The sequence below is a fragment of the Schistocerca nitens genome, chromosome 7 (genome assembly GCF_023898315.1).
Source record: "Schistocerca nitens isolate TAMUIC-IGC-003100 chromosome 7, iqSchNite1.1, whole genome shotgun sequence".
Classification (NCBI taxonomy): domain Eukaryota; kingdom Metazoa; phylum Arthropoda; class Insecta; order Orthoptera; family Acrididae; genus Schistocerca; species Schistocerca nitens.
This window is the reverse complement of record NC_064620.1, coordinates 125,326,766-125,349,068: the sequence shown is the minus strand read 5'-3', so window position 1 is coordinate 125,349,068 and position 22,303 is coordinate 125,326,766. Positions and strand designations below refer to the sequence as shown.

Genomic DNA, 22,303 nt, shown 5'->3' with positions numbered 1-22,303 from the left:
GTCAGTCATGTAGGTAGCAAAGTGCCTGTCCCTAAACAAGACAACCCAATAAAACCTTCGATTTACAAGAAAAGAATTTCTTGCGAAAAGACAGTGGGACCAAGGGTTCTACCAGATGGCAGGTGATGGTACAAATCCAATCGCCAACTCTACCCACACCAAGAAAACCTTCCCTAGCCGTCAGAAGATGACCAGCTCTCGGCCGTCACCTACAGCGTGGACCTCCATAGGCTATCCTGTAAGATCTTCAAAGTGGCAGTGGCCAACAAAGGTAAAGCCACTGGGTACCTGTGGATCAGGCAGACACAGAAAGACTTAGTAGAACTTCATGCAAAGTGCGATGTAATAACTAACAGTGCTGACAACCATTCAGTTGATGAAACCAGGCCGATCGTAAAATCCCTTACAAGAGCGCAATGGTACTGGAAATGATACGAGGAACAGCAAATATAGTTTAGCGGGAAATGAAGTAATGTTGTGGTAACAGAAAAGCTCAGGGTACTAAAAAGAGAACCGCTACCAAACTTCACCAAGGACACTAAAAGCGCCGTTTTCCAGAGATGGCCCAAATGGTTTTTAAAAAATACCAAATACATAAGAAAGACCTACTTTCTCAGTGGCGTGGGATATTTGAGCGATAGTTCGGTATATTCATCTTTTGTACTTAGAGCTCTTGTATTTTTGGCGTGTTTGCCGTTAAAATTATTGCATATACGTCCCACCTCTTATGCAAAACACTGTTTTTCCTTGTTACCCGAACATGTTTCGGCACCCACTGATGGTGGTACAGAGGTGCCGAAACATGTTTGAGTAACAAGAAGAAACAGTCTTTTGTAAAAAGGCGGAATCTGTACCTAAAATAATAGTGGGTAGTTGGAGCAGTCCATGATTGACCACTTATTGTGCAAGGGGATGAAGAGAGAAGTCGACCAGTCTTATGGCCACTCCCCAGTTTCCCATACTCGTTTATAGAATGGACGAAGAATATCAGCTCATTCCTGCTACTGATAAACACCCGGAAAGAGGAGTTAATGAAATGGGGGGAAAATATCAGACCCGTTTCAATTCATACCAAAGAATGCTTGCAATATTTTAGATACATATAACATGAAGATATTCGATGACCGTAACCGACAGTGGAAATTACAAGAGTTCTTAACAACTGAAGTGGTGCTCTATTGATCTGATAGAATTATATTGTCCTTGAGACATATGAGTCTCAACTTTATCTTCGATAATGATAGAAGCTGTTGAAACAAATTAAAATGTGTGTCATAACTGCACTTTGACCCTGGGTTTCCCGCCTACTTTTTTTTTTAGTCTCATTTTGTTCGCTTTGGTTCGTTGCATTTGCTCGGGCGGACGTCGTAAGACATCCGTTTAAGTTCGTTGTTGATCGATTAACTCAGTTTTTTTATATTACAGAGAGCTACTAACCCTCCGACCGAACACGCTGAGCTACCGTGCCGGCTACCTACTAGGCAGATGTGCTAACCACTACACCACTGTAGTGTGTGGCTAATACAGCTGCATGGACCACCGTAGTCAAATGCCCTCCCTAACAGAAACTTCGATTCACAACTTCAGCACAGGCCACTGGATTACGGTAGTCAGTACAGCGCGGTAGCCATACGTTGTGGTGATGTAATATTTACCGTATCTGCCTAGTAAGCAAGAGACCTGGATTCAAGTCCCGACTGTGGCACAAATTTTAATTCCTTTCTTTACCTTCTATCATTATCGAACATCAGAGGTATTGTTTAATATTGTCAGAGCCCTGTGGGTACACAGAGTGTTTCGGAGATGACGGACGGCCCGCTTGCTTTCCAGACGGCGTCACGTATGGGCGGCGTGTGGGCGTTTCCGCCGGACGCGGGGGCGGTGCGGTCGCGGATGTCTGCGCTGTGCCGGTCGCCGATCGTGGGGCGAGCACTGTGCGCCCGCTTCCTCGACACCGTCGCCGGATACACCGCCAACCTCAACATGGTCTGTCTCACTCTCCCTCTCAATACGTCTCTCTCCTCCCCTTACTGCTGCGCGTTTTCTCCTCACTCATTACCACTGCTCTCTCCTCGCGATCTTACCCACTGAAATCCGTAAAGTTTTTTAAATTACCGCTACCAGTCACAAATTTGTCCACTATTAGATTACTTATTTTTAGCGACATGTTTCGAGGGTAAAACCTCATCTTCAGGCTAAATGGCATTACAAAAACAACTTTACATTAATATATACTGATATTACATAATATGTGGTCATCTTTGTTCTTCTGGCGTGGCAGTCTCGTTGTGATGTGTTGCGGTGTATCCATTTCCGTGGCTCTCTTGGTCACTGTTCACAAATTGTCACTAATGTAGCAGTAACTTGGAATCACGATCACAAACAGTTCTGTAGAATTAGTATGGCCTTAATGTAAAGTTGTTTTTGTAATGCCATTTAGCCTGAAGATGAGGTTTAACCCTCGAAACATATCGCTAAATAAATAAGTACTATAAAAGATGACAAAGTTTGTGACTGGTAGCGGTAATTTAAAAAACCTTTACATATTTCTTGAGACAGTCACGGTCGAAAAATAGTCTAAATTGCTTCAAATTCACTGAAATCTGAGTCGAAAGACTTTCAGCTGTTGCAGACATCTGAAACTAATTTTTAAGACTAACTGATTTATAACTCCGTTATAAAACGTGCGAGCGCTAGCCAGTCGTCACTTGATTTAACTCATTTGTTTATTATGTATAATTACACTCACACTCGCATTATTTGGCCACTATACACGTGGAAACACCTTCACGATGAAAACATCAACACCAGGTAATATCTGTTAAATAAGGGTCACCTAACCACGGAAGAAGTTGTAAGAAATAGGTTTCACAAATGGAAGTATATTTCACAATTAGCAATCTTCCATTCAGTTTTAAAAACCAACATGAAATCTTACTAGAACGTTACCCCTAGAAACAAAAGTGCAGGAAACTAATACGAGAAACTGAAGCTAATTACGAGGGACTTTGAAGTCATTAGGAAGACTATAAGAAATGAAAAAATACGCTCTTGTCATCTGGCCACCTCACATTTTTTCAAAATTAAAGAGAGAAATAACACAACGAACTCCGCATTCTAGACTCATAAACAAATATATTAAATGCGAGATGCTCGGAACACGAGCTCTGACATATAACAAACACCTCTTGCTTGCAGCGTTTCTGCGAACTGACACTTACATCTTCAGAGTGCACAGTCAGCACGGGATGAAAGCCAGCCAGCAAATGATTAAAAGATTTCTATGTTCACCTTTCTTAGCTGAACACGTGTCAGAAACTCTTTTAGAGGGGCGAAAGCGTGCTTGTTGCCAATATGAGGAACGTGAACGTGTTTTGAATCTTAAAACAGAGGGGATATGTGCTAAAATGGCGTACAAATACGAATATTACTGTTATCAGCTTAGTAACGAGCCTGAACAGTCTTCTTTTTTATTGTTGGACATAGCACACACGGAGTCTAGTACGATGGGCGAGACGCTGGAGGCGGTAAGAATTTTCTGAAGTTGGAAGCGAAATGAAAAGGCGATGTTCTTGTTAACGTGCATGGCAATACATACTTACAACAACTGAGGGGGACACTTTAGAGCTTGGGCGCTCCTTCGGCAGCAAATAATGATGTATACCGGGAAACTACCACTTTAGAATTACCTAAGGTGACCAACCCGATTTGTCGCTGGAAGCGTCACAGATGTTTGCTACTCATGACTTGAGGTAAGTTGTTCTGTCGCAACTGGACAGCAAACACGGACTGTACCGGAATGAGAACCATCAACCTAGACCAAAATGTTCATACTGCCCGCTTTTATTGATGAAATAAACTGAGTTCATACACACTCGTGAAACGATATTGACCGGCCACGTTACACATCAAAATCAGAATCTACATCTACATCATTACTCTGCAATTCACATTTAAGTGCTTGGCAGAGGGTTCATCGAACCACAATCATACTATCTCTCTACCATTCCACTCCCGAACAGCGCGCGGGAAAAACGAACACCTAAACCTTTCTGTTCGAGCTCTGATTTCTCTTATTTTATTTTGATGATCATTCCTACCTATGTAGGTTGGGCTCAACAAAATATTTTCGCGTTCGGAAGAGAAAGTTGGTGACTGAAATTTCGTAAATAGATCTCGCCGCGACGAAAAACGTCTTTGCTTTAATGACTTCCATCCCAACTCGCGTATCATATCTGCCACGCTCTCTCCCCTATTACGTGATAATATAAAACGAGCTGCCCTTTTTTGCACCCTTTCGATGTCCTCCGTCAATCCCACCAGGTAAGGATCCCACACCGCGCAGCAATATTCTAACAGAGGACGAACGAGTGTAGTGTAAGCTGTCTCTTTAGTGGACTTGTTGCATCTTCTAAGTGTCCTGCCAATGAAACGCAACCTTTGGCTCGCCTTTCCCACAATATTTTATATGTGGTCTTTCCAACTGAAGTTGTTCATAATTTTAACACCCAGGTACTTAGTTTAATTGACAGCCTAGGGCATTGTACTATTTATCGAGTAATCGAATTCCAACGGATTTCTTTTGGAACTCATGTGGATCACCTCACACTTTTCGTTATTTAGCGTCAACTGCCGTCTGCCACACCATACAGCAATCTTTTCTAAATCGCTTTGTAACTGATACTGGTCTTCGGATGACCTTACTTGGCGGTAACTTACAGCATCATCTGCGAACAACCTAAGATAACTGCTCAGATTGTCACCCAGGTCATTTATATAGATCAGGAACAGCAGAGGTCCCAGGACGCTTCCCTGGGAAACACCTGATATCACTTCAGTTTTACTCGATGATTTGCCGTATATTACTACGAACTGCGACCTTCTTATGCTGCTGCGATTTAAATAACGTATTTCTTTCTGTAAACTTGGTCGCCATTCCATACAAAATTTTCAATATTTTTGGCCTCTGTCTAGAAATTCCCTTTTCTGAGAAGTTGGAAATTAAAGTCAGTATCCTGAGCCCAACTTTCACGACTGTGTTAGGTTGGTGCGTAAGTTCGTAGAATTTTTGCTTTGCATTTTGGCATTGCGGTTGCTATAGGTTTATTTATCGATTGCCATTTTTTATCTGTAGTTCACGGTTGCTGTCTGAGATTACGTAGTGTCATTTTGTCATTTAAAGATAGTAAGTGAAGCTCTGGACGCTAGGAAGTGGAGTGCCAAATTGAGACATCAGAACATTTTCGACATATTCTTGTGTTTGAGTTGACTGTAGGGGTAACAGCAGCGGAGGCCACCAGAAACATTTGCACCGAGTATAGAAATAATACCTTTGGACAGAGCACGGAAGGAAAACGGTTTCTTCGTTTCTAGATGGATCTTTTTGAGATTAATGACGTTCCACGTCCAGAAAGACCTTCGGGGTTTGATGAAAATCTTTTAAACGCATTGGCCCAAAATGATCCACGTTAGTGTACTATAGAACTGGCAAATGTGATAAGCTGTGTTCATTTCACCACTGTGCGGCATTTGCATGCCACTGCGAAGGTTCAAAAAATCAGGTGTATGAGTACCGTATGCTCCAAGCCAGTGGTTCCCAACCTGAGGGGTAAAATTAAATTTTCTGAGGCGTGTTAACGAAACAATACGATTCTGTTTCAGTCATGAAACTAAATTATTTTCAAAAAATCTTTACTGTTATCACAGTTTTGTAAGATGCTAATACTGGTTATATAAGTTATCAATAATAACTTTTTATCTCAATTAATAGCATTAATGCGATGGAGGTTGCAGGTTCCTCACATAGTCCAACCACTGCATTCATATGTTTTGCTTTGTCCCGTACATCGTTGATTGTAAAGGTAAAACATATATGTTACAAATACTAAATATCTCCTGAAATTATCTTCTCCAAGATATAGATAGCACCTGCAGTAGTCCAAAAACTGCTCTGAAACAGATAAATGAATTAATTGACAGCACGACCCTTCAATAACTACAGAAGGGCTACTCTAGTGTTGTACACATTGTTACTGTTCTTTTTATTACTATTACTATTACTATTAATGGCTGTGATCAGACACTAAACATCAACAGCCTGAAATCGTCCAATTTCTCCCTCTTCAGAAGTAAGGCGTGTGGCAATCAGGTGATTTATGAACAGTAAGTATAGTGCACACATTTCAATTCGGTTATTTTAAATGGGGCTGGAGTGTGCAGGTCAAGTAAGTGCCACAAAGGAGAGGAGTAATGCGGGGGAATCAATATCTTTTGTAAGAACTGTCTGCCCTCACTGTGGATAGATAGTTTTCTTATCTGAGAAGAATTTGTAGGTAGCACTTGTGATGCACCATGAATTCCATTCTCACACACACACACACACACACACACACACACACACACACACAAACTAAACATCATTCATCCTTAATCATTTTAAAAATAAAAGTGTTCCAAGAAGGCTTTCATTCTACATTGTAGTTACGTGCTATAGTTAATGATAATGTGGGGGAGGGGGCGGGGAACCTGTGGTATAAGCCAATATCACAAAAATCAGCGGGTGGCGATACGTTCATCTCTGCTTACTCATCGAACAACACCAACCATCCCTATCCTGTAATTTTACTGGGTGATAGAGGAATGATTGAGCCCAAACAAAGTAACAGCTCACCGTACAAAGCCCCGCGCGCATCCACGAAAGGAAATATTATGCATGTGATGGAAAAGCGGCGGTGTGGTGTAGTACGAATTGCTTCCCCGAGGTGTAACCACGATGCTGACATCTACTGTCAACAACTGAGACGACACACCACCAGGAAGACGTAAAGTGATGCTACTTCACGATAACGCGCGCCCGCATTCTGTTAGCTTGTTAAGAAACACTATATAGGAGCTGGATTTGGAAGTCACTCCCCACCCACCTTGTTCACCTGATCTTGTGCCGCCGCCCGAAGTGGCCGTGCGGTTAAAGGCGCTACAGTCTGGAACCGCAAGACCGCTACGGTCGCAGGTTCGAATCCTGCCTCGGGCATGGATGTTTGTGATGTCCTTAGGTTAGTTAGGTTTAACTAGTTCTAAGTTCTAGGGGACTAATGACCTCAGCAGTTGAGTCCCATAGTGCTCAGAGCCATTTTTGATCTTGTGCCCTCAATTTTTTCCTTTTCCGCGCTCTATCAAAGAACGTTCAAGGAACTTACTTTCCGGATCAAAATGCGCTCCGAACGTGGCTCGGCGAATTCTTCGCCTCAGAAGCGCGTTATTTCTTTAGTCACGCAATGGAATAGATATGCAGTTATGGACTCTGCGGCTGGTCCCGGCGGAGGTTCGAGTCCTCCCGCGGGCGTGGGTGTGTGTGTTTGTCCTTAGGATGATTAAAATTAAGTAGTGTGTAAGCTTAGGAACTGATGACCTTAGCTGTTAAGTCCCATAAGATTTCACAATCATTTGAACATTTTTTTTTTTTGAATAGTTACCTCAGCGTGGGCAGACGTAAATAGTAAAGGAGAAAAATTATTGCTGTCTAAAAGTCTGTGTCATGTATATCTGTCGTGTTTATTAAACTTGTGGAAAAACGCTACGAAGCTATCCACCATCGTAATTGTTCTGATATAGTTCGACTCGGGTGAGCCTAACATAAAAATCCCCTTGAAATAATTTATCAGCACAAAACGCACAGCTACGGCCCTAGGATATCCATCTGACTGCTTAACTAATGTACTGGCTTTCCAAGCGTACTGGCTGCCAAAATCCACACTAACACTATAAATACGAAAGTAACTGTGTCTGTTATATGTCCACCTCTAAAGCGCTGAACCGATTTCGATGAAATTTGGTAAAAAAGAAAGAAGGAATATCGACTCCTAAGGGGGCCAAGTGATGCGCAGTTCTGCCCACACCCCTCTGCACACAGTACTGGGCAGCGATACACAGCTAAAATGAGAAGTCAGATATTTGAAGTTTGTTACAAAGTCAAAAGCAGAATTTAATACGAGGGAGGCCCAGGAAGTAGTGCTCCGCATTTTTTTTCTCAGTCGAAAACAATGCTGTGGTTGCGAAACATTACGTACGTATTATTTGACGTCTTCAGAGTGAGTGCGCCAAGTTTGCGTCATTTCCGACAGATAGCGTAGGTGCAGGACAGTTTCAAAATGACGTCTGTATGTGATGTACTACAAGAAATGTGCCATCACTGAATTTCTCATTGCAGAGAAAGAAACTGTGGGGCATATTCACAAACGCTTGTGCAAAGTCTACGGAGCATCTGCTGTAGACAGAAATACAGTTAGTCGCTGGGCACGGAGGGTGAGGTCATCAGAAGGCTGTCACACCTAACATGTTTCACAGAGCCGATGTTGTCATTCGCGAGGACAGATGCATTACGACCTGGCAGTTGGTGCTGCATCTGTCAGTCAGCAAGGGAAGTGTGGATGCTGTTATCCGCACTCTTGGATATTCAAAAGCGTGTGCAAGATGGGTCCCGCGGTGTCTAACGAAGGATCACAAATCGCACAGAAAAAAATATTTGTCTTGATTTGTTGCAACGTTTTGAAGCAGAGTGGAAGACCTTCTTGTCCCGGACTGGGGCAGGTGATGAAAACTGGGTTCACCATTTTGGGCCCAAAACGAAACGACAATCGATGGAATGGCTGTCCTTCTGCATATACACCTGCAAGGACATAAGGTGACATGGACTGCCACGAGTCCGTAGAAGATAATGCACTGAAGATGGCTATCTATAACCGAAATATAGATTTGCAAGAATAAGAAAACCTAATGGGATTGCAACTGATTGCTGCGTGCCTCCCTTTTCTTCTTTCCGATTTTTTTCACCTTATCTTTTCTAAAGGATTCTGGGTCTTCCTTATTAATTAAATAGAAAGATTATCAACAGAAGTCGGTGTTGTTTATTATATATAATGTATTTGCTGCAACCCCTGTTGCACAGGCCAACGACTACAATGTTTCCTCGGTGGCCGTAAATCTTGACGTTTCTGCCAGTCTTGTCAGACAGTAAACACAAATTGGGTACTGGAAGTTTTTGCTATTATGAAACTTTCTGTAAAATATGTATACCTATCTCTGGGTTTTATGGACTGCCTCATGTTGGGATTTTGCCACTAATATCCTTTTCAGTGATGGTGAGCAGTTTCCAAAAAATCACATCCGTTCAAATGAAATTGCGAAACGATCTTCGATCTTGAAATATATATTTGATGAAGTACGTTACTTCGAGTGATGGTAGTCAACGCAGTATTGATAATGTGAAATATTATACATGCACAAATTTACATTAAAGACTGTACTTTCACTACATTCAATTTAAAGTCGAAAATGGGATGGAGATTCCACTAAATTCCCCAATAACTTCTACTAATATGTGTCTCAGATCTCTGTTCAACATTATGTAGTGCCCCTCTAGCATCGTTCAAGCCACCGACTGGTCCAGAATCCTCTAGATTTTCTCCACTCTTCTTCGACAGTCGCTAACGCAGCTGTATTAGAAACGTCCATTTTCGTAAAGAAACAGTGCGATTTACACGTCAAATGCAGACGGGAAGCGCCCATGCAAAGCGCTGAGGTCACATATCACGATGAGGAGACACGCTGCGTTCCGTGGGGTACAGACAGGTCGTTTCAGGACGTGCAGCAGCCACGAAGGACACCACGTCTGGCGAGCTGTGCGATGAGAAACACGTCCCGTCTGAGGATGACTCTGGATTACCTTGATGACTGTGGCATCAGGAAGGGCACCTGGGCTCAAAGTTAAACAATGAATTAAAATTTGCCAAATCCTCACAATAAGGTCCCCGTACTACCGAGGATATAAGCAATGGAGAAAAGAAAAATATGTATTTGAAATTTGTGGTTGATTTGGGGGCGTAATGGTTGCGAACACGGAGCTTCCACCTCCGATAATATCTACAACTGTAAAGCAGCTGGCCATCAAATCGAACTCGGCTGGGTGACAGACTCGGGTACATCATTGCATGCTTTTTCAGCAGTATGCCAGAGACAATCAGTCTCAGCTGCTGGCGAGTGTTGGCATGCCAGTCCGTCAACAGCCCACGACCAGGTATCGTCAGTGAACGAGAAATCTTCAGGACGTGCGAGCCAAAGGATGTCAGTCATGTACCTTCTCTGTCGAAGTTGGTAACGATGGCACGTCTACATGCAGGCTCATTCTGAGGTAACGTCTGGGAAATACCGATGACAGGACACAGCCAACGGCCTTAACACGTCGGCTACTGTCCACATTACCCGCAATGCGGAGCAAAGGTCATCGTGTTTCGTACCCAGTGGACTTTGCATTTTGATATTTGAAATGTATATGAGATGCGTAATAAACAACAAGAAGTTCTAATACATATGAGGCACCATAATAATGCAGAAGCTGTACTTTCCGAAACAAAAAGAAAGGTACTGGTTGTGAATATCTGCTTGAGTTCGCGCGCGTTATTTTAGAGGAGTGGACAAAAGCAGTAGGGCGAGAGCAGGAGTATCGATCATTCTACACAAATGGCGGTCAAAGTACGTAACCTCTTGGGAAGCAGTTACTGAAAGGTTGATAAAGCTCAAACCGAGAGGTAGAGCCATGAATGTACTGATAGTGGGAGTGTATGTCCCTATTGAAGATGTTGTTGGAAGTAAAAAAAAGAAGAGTTTGAACATATGCTGATAGAGACTATAGAAGCCTTTGTAATTGGCCATCAACTGACATTGACAGGAGATTTTAATAGCAGAATAGGGAAAGAGAGGAGTAGATGGGTATTGGAATGTATGGGGAGTATGTTAGGAATGAGAGTGGGGAAAGGTTGGTGCATGTATTGGAACAGTATACCGTACCTCCACTTCTTCTACTGGCTATTGATGGCGGAGACTTGCCATGAGCACGTACAAGTGATAATTTGCGGAATGGATATTTTAACGCTACTGAAATCGCCCTGACACTTATACGTTCCACAGTAGGAGTACGTTATTTTCATTAATTATGTAAATTATCATGTGATAACCTACCCGTTTCCTAATCTTATCCGGTGGGTACGATATAATGTCAGGATAAGCCGACAAAATCCAGTCCCCCTTTTAACGAATAAGTTATAAAATGTACACAAGAGACAAGATTAATTGGTACAGGAAAATACACTCATGCTCATAAATTAAGGATAATTTGCAGAATGTGGTGCCACACAATGTGGCACTACACAAAACTGGTTCTAATAGCATAGGCACTTAGGGAACACACACGACACAGATCTGTAAGTCCACGGTATTGGTGATCAGTTGAGAAAACCGTCCCGAAACACATGTGCTACAAAACGCCACTGCTTCCTGCGCGTGTACCACGACATCAATATTGTATACGATCACCATGCACACGTACACAGGCCGCACAACGGGTTGGCATACTCTGTATCAGGTGGTCGAGCAGCTGCTGGGGTACAGCCTCCCATTCTTGCACCAGTGCCTGTCGGAGCTCCTGAAGTGTCGTAGGGGTTTGAAGACGTGCAGCGATACGTCGACCAAGAGCACCCCAGACATGCTCGATGGTTTAGGTCTGGAGGATAGGCAGGCCACTCCATTCGCCTGCTACCTTCTGTTTCAAGGTACTCCTCCACGATGGCAGCTCGGTGGGGCCGTGCGTTATCATTCATCAGGAGGAAGGTGAGACCCACTGCACCCCTGAAAAGGCGGACATACTGGTGCAAAATGACGTCCTGTTACACCTGACCTGTTACAGTTCCTCTGTCAAAGACATGCTGGGGTGTACATGCACCAATCATAATCCCACCCCACACCATCAAACCACGACCTCCATACAGGTCCCTTTCAAGGACATTAAGAGGTTACTTTCTGGTTCCTGGTTCACGCCAGATGAAAACCCGGCGAGAATCACTGTTCAGACTATACCTGGACTCGTCCGTGAACATAACCTGGGACCACTGTTCCAATGACGATGTACTGTGTTCCTGACACAAGGCTCTACGGGCTCTCCTGTGGCCAGGGGTCAGTGGAATGCACCTTGCAAGTCTCCGGGGCGAATAAACCATGTCTGTTCAGTGGTATGTAGACCGTGTGTCTGAAGACAACTGTTCCAGTGGCTGCGGTAAGGTCTCGAGCAAGGCTACCTGCAGTACTCCATGGCCGTCTGCGGGCACTGATGGTGAGATATCGGTCTTCTTGTGGTGTTGTACACTGTGGACGTCCCGTACTGTAGCGCCTCGACACGTTTCCTGTCTGCTGGAATCGTTGCCATAATCTTGAGATCACACTTTGTGGCACACGGAGGCCCCGTGCTACGACCACTGTGTTTAACCAGCCTCCAGTTGCCCTAGTATTCTATCCCTCATAACGTCATCAATATGTGTTCTTTGAGCCATTTTCAACACACAGTCACCGTCAGCACGTCTGAAAACGTCTGGACACTTACTTGCTGCAGCGTACTCTGACATGTACGAACACACCTGTGCGTATGTGGACTGCTGCCAGCGCCACTCTGTGACGGCCGCAGGTCAAATGAACCGCATGGTCATACCCCGAGGTGATTTAAACCCGCAAACTGCCCACCAGAGCGTTGTTTCACCATGTATCAGCATTATCCTTAATTTATGAGCATGAGTGTACTATCTACTAAAGGATAAATGGCTTGATTTTAACACATATATTCATCTTAAAAACAATTTAAGGAAACAAAATGATGATTACAAATCTCAGTCTCCTTGTATTAATACTGGTCCTTAAATTGTCTGGCCCTGCCCTATAATGTACTCGCGATCTGTGATTAGGCGCGGAGTAACTGACATCCCCCGTTGTGCCAAACAGCAAGAAGTAACTACTATCTCAATGAGCAGTGTGAAACAGTGCAGAAAGGAGTGGAATACGTAATTCACCAATGTAAATTCACTTTCCTACACGCCGGTGCACAAGCAAGGTCACCGTAATGATCAGAAGCTACTACCACAGAACTTCTCGCCTCAGCGAGATAATAGCAAAATTGTACTTCACGAAAATTACAGCCGAAGACGTCCGTCGACTTCCGTGGACTTCCAAGACGACTCTTCTGCTCCACGACCCCGCAACGATTCTCTTTTTACTTCTCTCAACTTTTCACTCCTCAAAGTCTTTTCTCCCCCTTACATTTGGGTGGCGAATCATCTTTCCGGAAGGCGCTCGTTTTTGAACGCCGACCAATCACAGTTTATAATCCAGATCGAAGTTTCTGGAAGTTCTTTCTATTTCCGTAGGAAAGTACGCGAATATCTGCTGCCATGTGTTTTTGGCTCACAAGGCCGTTTTCTCACGCCTACTTACCGGACACATGTCCCCGTTTTGCAGTTGGTGCAGCTAATGGACGGGTCCGGGATTAGCGCCGGAAGCTACTGTCCCGTCCTATTGTCCGAAGGAATGTGTGAGCTTCCTGTTTCCTTCCGTTCTACCACAAGTTTCACATCTCTGCTTGTTCCCCAGTCACCCAACATGCAGACATTATACAATAAATTAAGGGTACTAGACGATGTCAGTCACATACATGTTTTTAATGAACGAGCACAAAACTATCTTTTCTATCATTGAAGGGGCTTACTTATGTCGTATTGGACGTAAACGCAGTTTGTAAGTTGTAAAGTAACGCCACCTTACAACAGTATGAATTACGAGTGGAAAATACATCCTTTGCTCAGAAGAATATACGTAAATTTACATGGGATAACCATACAAGAGGGTTGAAATCAGTTATTGATTATCGAATCTTGAGGCAAAAGACCAATTTAAAAATTCAAGATGTCAGGATTAAAAGAGGGACAGATTACGGAAATGAACTTGGCGTAATGTAAAGTTTATATTCTCCATACTTTCTGGAGGATTGGCGAACAGAAAGGCACCTAAGTATGAATTGCAATGTAGCTGTAGATGTTATATCGCCTTCATGTGCTGGATGCAGCTGTGATGCCCAAACGGAGGTGTATTAAGTGGAAGAAAAAACTTAAATTGGACTACTGGCCACTAAAACCGAAACACCATGAGGCGGCATACAACAAACGTCAGACTGAGGTGAAGTGTACTAAAAGCTTGGATAAGAAAAATTCAGCAGAATCGCAAAAATTTGGTAGAGGTAATCACGTTTATATTCTGTGTACAAGGAAAGATTACAGTTGAAACAGCACTTGAATGAAGATTGTTTTCTGATAAGACTGTGTTACGTCCCGTGAAAGAAGCAGAAATCTATTCTAGCACTAGCAAATTAAACACTGCGGTTTATAGCTTCGCTATATTGGCCAGGATCCTACGACTGTGATGCTAATAAGGAATCGATACTCTCACGAGGGCCTACTAAATGTCGTGCGCGATCTCTACGGACCGAAGCGCCTGGTGTCCGAGAGGATAGACATAAGGTTTACTCGGCCGTGCAGCCACACCACGGCACGAGATGTGCTTGTTTGCTACCAGGCACTCACCTTTAGGGACACTGTGGCATCGTTTCAAGCAGCACACGCTCTCGGAACATTGACAGTTGCTGCAACTTCCGTCAACACGTCAACAGCAGCGAGAGAGGCACCCAACAACATCTGACAGGAAAAAATGGCACCTAGTCCTCTTTATCAAGCGAGTTTCATTTCTGCATACAGCATTTCGAAGGACCTATTCGCATGTGGGGTCTCCGAGCGGAACTGCATTTGCCAGCTATACGTGGCCAGCATTTGGCGTGGTGATACAGGATACCTTCTTCTTCTTCTTCTTCTTGTGGATTATCTACGGCTGGCGCCACTTCTCCGCCCCCAGTAGCCTTCTTCTTCTGTCTTCACTTTTCTCGCCGTTCATATTCCTTTCCTCCATTGCCTCCTCCACATCATTTTGCCAGTTGCGTCGTTGTTGTGTGTGTGTGTGTGTGTGTGTGTGTGTGTGTGTGTTTGAGGTTTTCGGGCGCTAAACAGCGTGGTCATCAGCGCCCAAACGCATAGAAACAGGAACACATGCAGTGAAGGGACGAAGACGGACAGCGAACAAGGAGAACGGCTAAAAGACACAGACCTGACGCAGTTACAAATCCTCGCATACAGAGGCAAAACAAGAGGAGAAGAAACGCACTAAAAAAGGAAAGGAAACACAAGGAAAAGAGAACAGAAATCGAAGTGAAACAAGTAGGTAATCGTGACTGGCGGACCTCTTACCTAAAGCCTGGGTGAGCCAGTCACCCAGCAGCACATTAAAATCCTCTCCCTAAAATCCGAGGCAACAAATTGGACAGGACACAAAACCGTAAGACCTTAACCACAGTCGTTGCGTCGTCTTGCAAAATAGAGGGCAAATCCGGTGGCAAGGAAACCACCGCCCTCTGGTCAGAGAATAAAGGACACTCAAGTAAAATGTGACGGACAATTATCTGGACGCCACAAGCACTGCAGATTGGGGGGTCCTCCCGCCGGAGTAAAAAACCGTGCGTTAAGGGACTGTGCCCGATGCGGAGGCGAGTGAGGAGAACCTCATCCCGCCTGCATGACTGGTAGGACGTACGCCATGGCCGCGTGGTGGCCTTGACCAAACGCAGCTTATTTGTGACCCCTATTCTTCCGCTAGGACGGTATTCATTGTAGTATCGTATTCATTCACCTTATTCAAATGGCCAAACCACATCAGCTGTTTTTGTTGAATGTCTTCACAGATGTTCCTATCCATTTTCATCCCTTGCCGGATTACGTCATTTCTTATCCTATCCATCCTAGTAATAACTCGTGTATCGTCTTCAGTAATCCATCTCAGTGGCAAGCAGTTTATTCTTAGTTCTTCTGGTAACGTCCCAGACTTCTGCCCCACACAAAACTAGACTCTTGACTCTAGTCTTACATATTCCCTTCTTCGTTGTTCATCTTATCTTTTTGTTCCACAGAATAGAGTTCACTGCCATTCTTACAGCGCCGTTGTTAAACCTACTAGCGATTCCAGCACTGCTTGTGCCCTGCTCGTTAAATAATACCCAAAAATATTTTGCATTTCCCACACCTACAATTACTTCTCCATCTCCCTCCAAATTATTTACTTTTTCCGTTCCAACAGCCAAGTACTCAAATTTCTTCATTTTCATCTTCAGACCGGGCTTATTGTCTTCTTGTTTAAGCTTTCTTCTTTTTCAGCTCAGATCATCTTCATAGTTTACCCTTGCAATCTGGTCATCTGCAAAATACGGGCTAAATATCTTGCTGCCGTCTACTGTCACCCTCATAACTTGCATTTTCTATGCCAAGTCAGGTAAATTGCTCCTAGATGCAGCTTAAGGAGTGTTGGTGACAGCCCACATCATTGCCGCAGACCCTTCTTCACATCGAATTCTTCTGTTCAACTAATCCAAGTCCTTATTCTCACTGAGTTATTTTCATATAATTTCATAGCAGTATTTAAGAACTTTATGATGTAACAATTCACTAGCTGACGCTCGTATTGACTTGATTGTTCTTCGGGCCTTAGCACTACGAGCTCCGCCAACAATCCCTCTTACATATTCACATATTTCTTCCCATGCCTTTTTTCCTTTGTATCACTTCTCTTTTTACTTCTCTGTTTAGTGTCCTATATCTAGCTCTACTTTGACTGTCATTCATATTTAGGAATGTCAAATAAGTTTATTTTTATCCTTTCAACCATGTCTGCTCTTTCCGCATCCCACCAAACTGGTTTCATTTTCTTCACATATGTTCCAACGGCTTCTTTCGCGGCTTCATCTATGGCCTTCTTTATAAAAAAAAAATGGTTCAAATGTCTCTGAGCACTATGGGACTTAACATCTATGGTCATCAGTCCCCTAGAACTTAGAACTACTTAAACCTGACTAACCTAAGGACATCACACAACACCCAGTCATCACGAGGCAGAGAAAACCTTCTTTATACACTCATTTTTCTCTTTCGCTGTTCTCTCTGCGCTCTCCAGTTTATTTGACAATCGCTGTTGGTGTAAGTACTTAGTACTATCTTCCTTTAAACTGTCCAAGTCTCTGACAGAGGGAGGGAAAAATGAATACTTAAATCGTTCTGTGCCATCTCTGATTTCTTTTATTTTATTGCGATGATCATTCCTCCCGACGCAGGTTCGTGAGAATATTTTCACATTCTCGAGAAAGTTGGTGACAGAAATTTCGTGTAAACATCTCGCGGGAACGGAAAATGCCTTTGTTTTAATGAGTGCCACCCCAACTCTCTTATCATACCCGTCACACTCTACTTCACGATAATAGAAAACGAGCTGCCCATCTTTGAATCTTTTCGATGTCCTCCGTCAATCCCGTCTGGTAAAGATACCATACCGCATCCTCTAGCAGAGGTCGAAGAAGCGCAGGGGAGACAGTCTTTTCAGTAGACTTGTCGCATCTTGTGAGTCTTCAGACAGTAAAACACGGTCTTCGCTTTGCCTTCCCCACAATATCGTCTATGTGAGCGTTCCATTTTAAGTTGCTCATAATTGTAATTCCTAAGTATTTAGTGGAATTGACAGCGTTTAAATTTATGTGATTCATCGTGCAACTGAAATATAACGGACTTCTTCTCGTACTCATGTCACACTTTTTCTTATTCATAAAAAACTGCCAGTTTTTGCACCATACAGATATCGTCTGTAAGTTTGTTTTGCGATTGCTTTTGATCTGATGACTTACTAAACGGTAAACAACAGCATCATCTACTTCTACATCTACATCTACAGCTACATCCGCACTCCGAAAGCCGTGGCGGAGGGTACCTTGAGTACCTCTATCGGTTCTCCCTTCTATTCCAGTCTCGTATTGTTCGTAGAAGGAAAGATTGTCGGTATGCCTCTGTGTGGGCTCTAATCTCTCTGATTTTGTCCTCATGGTCTCTTCGCGAGATATACATAGGAGGGAGCAATATACTGCTTGACTCCTCGGTGAAGGGCCGGCCGCTGGTGGCCGAGCGGTTCTGGCGCTACAGTCTGGAACCGCGCGACCGCTACGGTCGCAGGTTCGAATCCTGCCTCGGGCATGGATGTGTGTGTTGTCCTTAGGTTAGTTAGGTTTAAGTAGTTCTAAGTTCTAGGGGACTTATGACCTCAGCAGTTGAGTCCCATAGTGCTCAGAGCCATTTTGAACCTCGGTGAAGGTATGTTCTCGAAACTTCAACAAAAGCCCGTACCGAGCTACTGAGCGTCTTCCTTGCAGTCTTCCACTGGAGTTTATCTATCATCTCCGTAACGCTTTCGCGATTACTAAATGATCCTGTAACGAAGCGCGCCGCTCTGCGTTGGATCTTCTCTCTCTCTTCTATCAACCCTATGTGGTACGGATCCTACGCTCGTGAGCAGTATTCAAGCAGTGGGCGAACAAGTGTACTTCCTTTGTTTTTGGACTGAATTTCCCTAGGATTCTTCCAATGAATCTCAGTCTGGCATCTGCTTTACCGACGATTAATTTTATATGGTCATTCCATTTTAAATCACTCTCTCAGATAATTTATGGAATTAACTGCTTCCAGTTGCTGACCTGCTATATTGTAGCTAAATGATAAAGGATCTTTCTTTCTATGTATTCGCAGCACAATACACTTGTCTACATTGGGATACAAGTACCATTCCCTGCACCATGCGTCAATTCGTTGCAGATCCTACTGCATTTAAGTACAATTTTCCATTGTTACAACCTCTCGATATACTACAGCATCATCCACAAAAGCCTCTTTAACTTCAGATGTTATCCACAAGGTCATTTATATATATTATGAATGGCAACGGTCCTACGACACTCCCCTGTGGCACACCTGAAATCACTCTTACTTCGGAAGACATCTCTCCATTGAGAATGTCATGCTGCGTTCTGTTATCTAGGAACTCTTCAATCCAATCACACAATTGGTCTGATAGTCCATATGCTCTTATTTTGTTCATTAAACGACTGTGGGGAACTGTATCGAACGCCTTGCGGAAGTCAAGAAACACGACGTCTACCTGGGAATCTAGGACGGCTGCTCAGATTGTCCCATAAATGGTTTATATACACTCCTGGAAATGGAAAAAAGAACACATTGACACCGGTGTGTCAGACCCACCATACTTGCTCCGGACACTGCGAGAGGGCTGTACAAGCAATGATCACACGCACGGCACAGCGGACACACCAGGAACCGCGGTGTTGGCCGTCGAATGGCGCTAGCTGCGCAGCATTTGTGCACCGCCGCCGTCAGTGTCAGCCAGTTTGCCGTGGCATACGGAGCTCCATCGCAGTCTTTAACACTGGTAGCATGCCGCGACAGCGTGGACGTGAACCGTATGTGCAGTTGACGGACTTTGAGCGAGGGCGTATAGTGGGCATGCGGGAGGCCGGGTGGACGTACCGCCGAATTGCTCAACACGTGGGGCGTGAGGTCTCCACAGTACATAGATGTTGTCGCCAGTGGTCGGCGGAAGGTGCACGTGCCCGCCGACCTGGGACCGGACCGCAGCAACGCACGGATGCACGCCAAGACCGCAGGATCCTACGCAGTGCCGTAGGGGACCGCACCGCCACTTCCCAGCAAATTAGGGACACTGTTGCTCCTGGGGTATCGGCGAGGACCATTCGCAACCGTCTCCATGAAGCTGGGCTACGGTTCCGCACACCGTTAGGCCATCTTCCGCTCACGCCCCAACATCGTGCAGCCCGCCTCCAGTGGTGTCGCGACAGGCGTGAATGGAGGGACGAATGGAGACGTGTCGTCTTCAGCGATGAGAGTCGCTTCTGCCTTGGTGCCAATGATGGTCGTATGCGTGTTTGGCGCCGCGCAGGTGAGCGCCACAATCAGGACTGCATACGACCGAGGCACACAGGGCCAACACCCGGCATCATGGTGTGGGGAGCGATCTCCTACACTGGCCGTACACCACTGGTGATCGTCGAGGGGACACTGAATAGTGCACGGTACATCCAAACCGTCATCGAACCCATCGTTCTACCATTCCTAGACCGGCAAGGGAACTTGCTGTTCCAACAGGACAATGCACGTCCGCATGTATCCCGTGCCACCCAACGTGCTCTAGAAGGTGTAAGTCAACTACCCTGGCCAGCAAGATCTCCGGATCTGTCCCCCATTGAGCATGTTTGGGACTGGATGAAGCGTCGTCTCACGCGGTCTGCACGTCCAGCACGAACGCTGGTCCAACTGAGGCGCCAGGTGGAAATGGCATGGCAAGCCGTTCCACAGGACTACATCCAGCATCTCTACGATCGTCTCCATGGGAGAATAGCAGCCTGCATTGCTGCGAAAGGTTGATATACACTGTACTAGTGCCGACATTGTGCATGCTCTGTTGCCTGTGTCTATGTGCCTGTGGTTCTGTCAGTGTGATCATGTGATGTATCTGACCCCAGGAATGTGTCAATAAAGTTTCCCCTTTCTGGGACAATGAATTCACGGTGTTCTTATTTCAATTTCTAGGAGTGTAGATTAGGGACGGCAATATGACTATAACACTTCCTTGGGAATCGGCGGATATCACTTCTGTTTTACTCGCTGATTTTCCATCGGTTAATATTGTGATCCTTCTGACCGAAAATCACGACTGCAGTCGGACAAGTAAATCGATGATACTCTATAGGCATGTAATTTGATGAGATGTCCCTTGTTAGGAACGACTTCAAAAGCGTTCAGGCAATCTGGAAATACTGAATCAATTTGATACCCGCAGTCGATAGTACTCATTATTTCGTACGAATAAAGAACTAGTTGTGTTTCACGAGAATGATACTGCCTGAATACATGTTGACTTTGTGTCAAATCTCTTGCAGTGTTCGCTATAGCAGACCCTTATGAATGGTGGCTGTAGCATCAGATCAGTCAGATCCCGTGCTTTCGTTCATACACACTATCTTTAATATAACTCCACAGAAAGAAGGCGTAAAAAGTGAGGTTAATGGCAAGCATATATCGAATCAGTGACGCATTCCAAAAAGACTCTTTTGGAAAACGCGTTTAAGGAACCAGAACAAAGGTGACATGCTGATGCATTATTCGACTCCTCTTCCGTAACGCGCTCTATACTGCAGTTCGGGAATCGCAGGAGCGTCCGAAGCCTTATTTACCGATGAAGCAGGTTGAAGAGAGGGAGTTGCGTGACCGGTGAGCCAGTAATTAACTTCCGCTGTTTACCGTCTCAGGTGGACAATGAGGTTCGGAAAAAAAAACAAAAAAATGTAGTCAGACGGTGGGACGACAGCAGCAAACAGCTTCACGTAGACACCTCTTACTGAAAAATGCGGTTTTTCCCGATCGACCGTTTGATAATTTATTTCAATTTTCGTCCTAAAACAGCGAATTAATGTGCTATGTGATAGAACAGTAATCGAAAACAGCGCGGAGTTACTATGGAGGGGATTGCCGTATCGAAGTGCTGCACACCTGGGCAAATTTAACTGTAGTTAAATTATGAGTTGGTATCTCTGAGCATAGCCGTGTCACATGCCCTTGCATTAAAGTGTTTGAGTACATTTCACTGAGAATGTGGATGAGGATGACGCCGACAGAACCACGGGGTTTACCAATCGCGCTTGGCTTTGCCTAACAGTGTTACTGTATGGTTTACCGCATTAGGTATTCTCCCATTCTGCCCCTGAGACTCTTTGCTTCCCTCATCCTACCAACTAAATGTTGTTTGCCAGAAACAAAACAAAGGTATAATCACGATGTAGAATAAAAGAATAGCTATTTTATCCTGTTACATGACTTTTAGCGCTAAGGACTACTTGATACTACATCAAAATCAAATTGAGGTCATTAATGTCTCATCCATTTCTATTCCCCCTCTACCTCTGTCTTTCTGTAACGGTCCATCTCTCGCCATTATCTCCCCATACACCTTGCATTTCTTTCAGCCCATGACCGTACGTGATATGAATACTTTCCGCCCTGTGACTGCTGCTTTACAATTCCAGCTCTCCGTCTGAACATGGATCACTAGAAGTTAATAATAATCTTATATATTTTCCGCGTTTCCACTTAATATGTGACGTTCTGTCTTCACGTATTCTAGCCAGGTACACGCGCTACTCCATGAGTGCTGAATCGCTGGACCAAAGTCCAAGAGTACAGAGTTCGAAGACGCAGCTCAATCCAGCACTATTTCCATTAACTCATTCAGCTTCTGCATAGTCTTGCTCCCTTGTGTTTTAGCTCTATTGCAGGTCAGATAGCTCGCCTGCCTCTGCCTGGTTAAAAACTGGAAGTATATCATGACACGTTCTGAGACGCGAAATATAACTTTTATTTTACTCTGTGACAGTCGAGTTCGCCCTGCTGACAGCTTCTCATCCGTTCTCTACCCAGACAGTCCAATTTCC

The 22,303-nt window shown here is 44.4% G+C and overlaps 1 protein-coding gene across 1 annotated transcript in view; it reads left to right on the top strand.

The window, feature by feature from the left end:
- The window catches only part of LOC126195501 (lipase 3-like), a 174,794-nt gene that overhangs the window by 116,491 nt on the left and 36,000 nt on the right, over positions 1 to 22,303 (top strand). Inside the window, exon 5 of the mRNA XM_049934129.1 lies at positions 1,792 to 1,986. Coding sequence (XP_049790086.1) covers positions 1,792 to 1,986 — 195 coding nt within the window. The remainder of the gene's footprint in view (positions 1 to 1,791; positions 1,987 to 22,303) is intronic.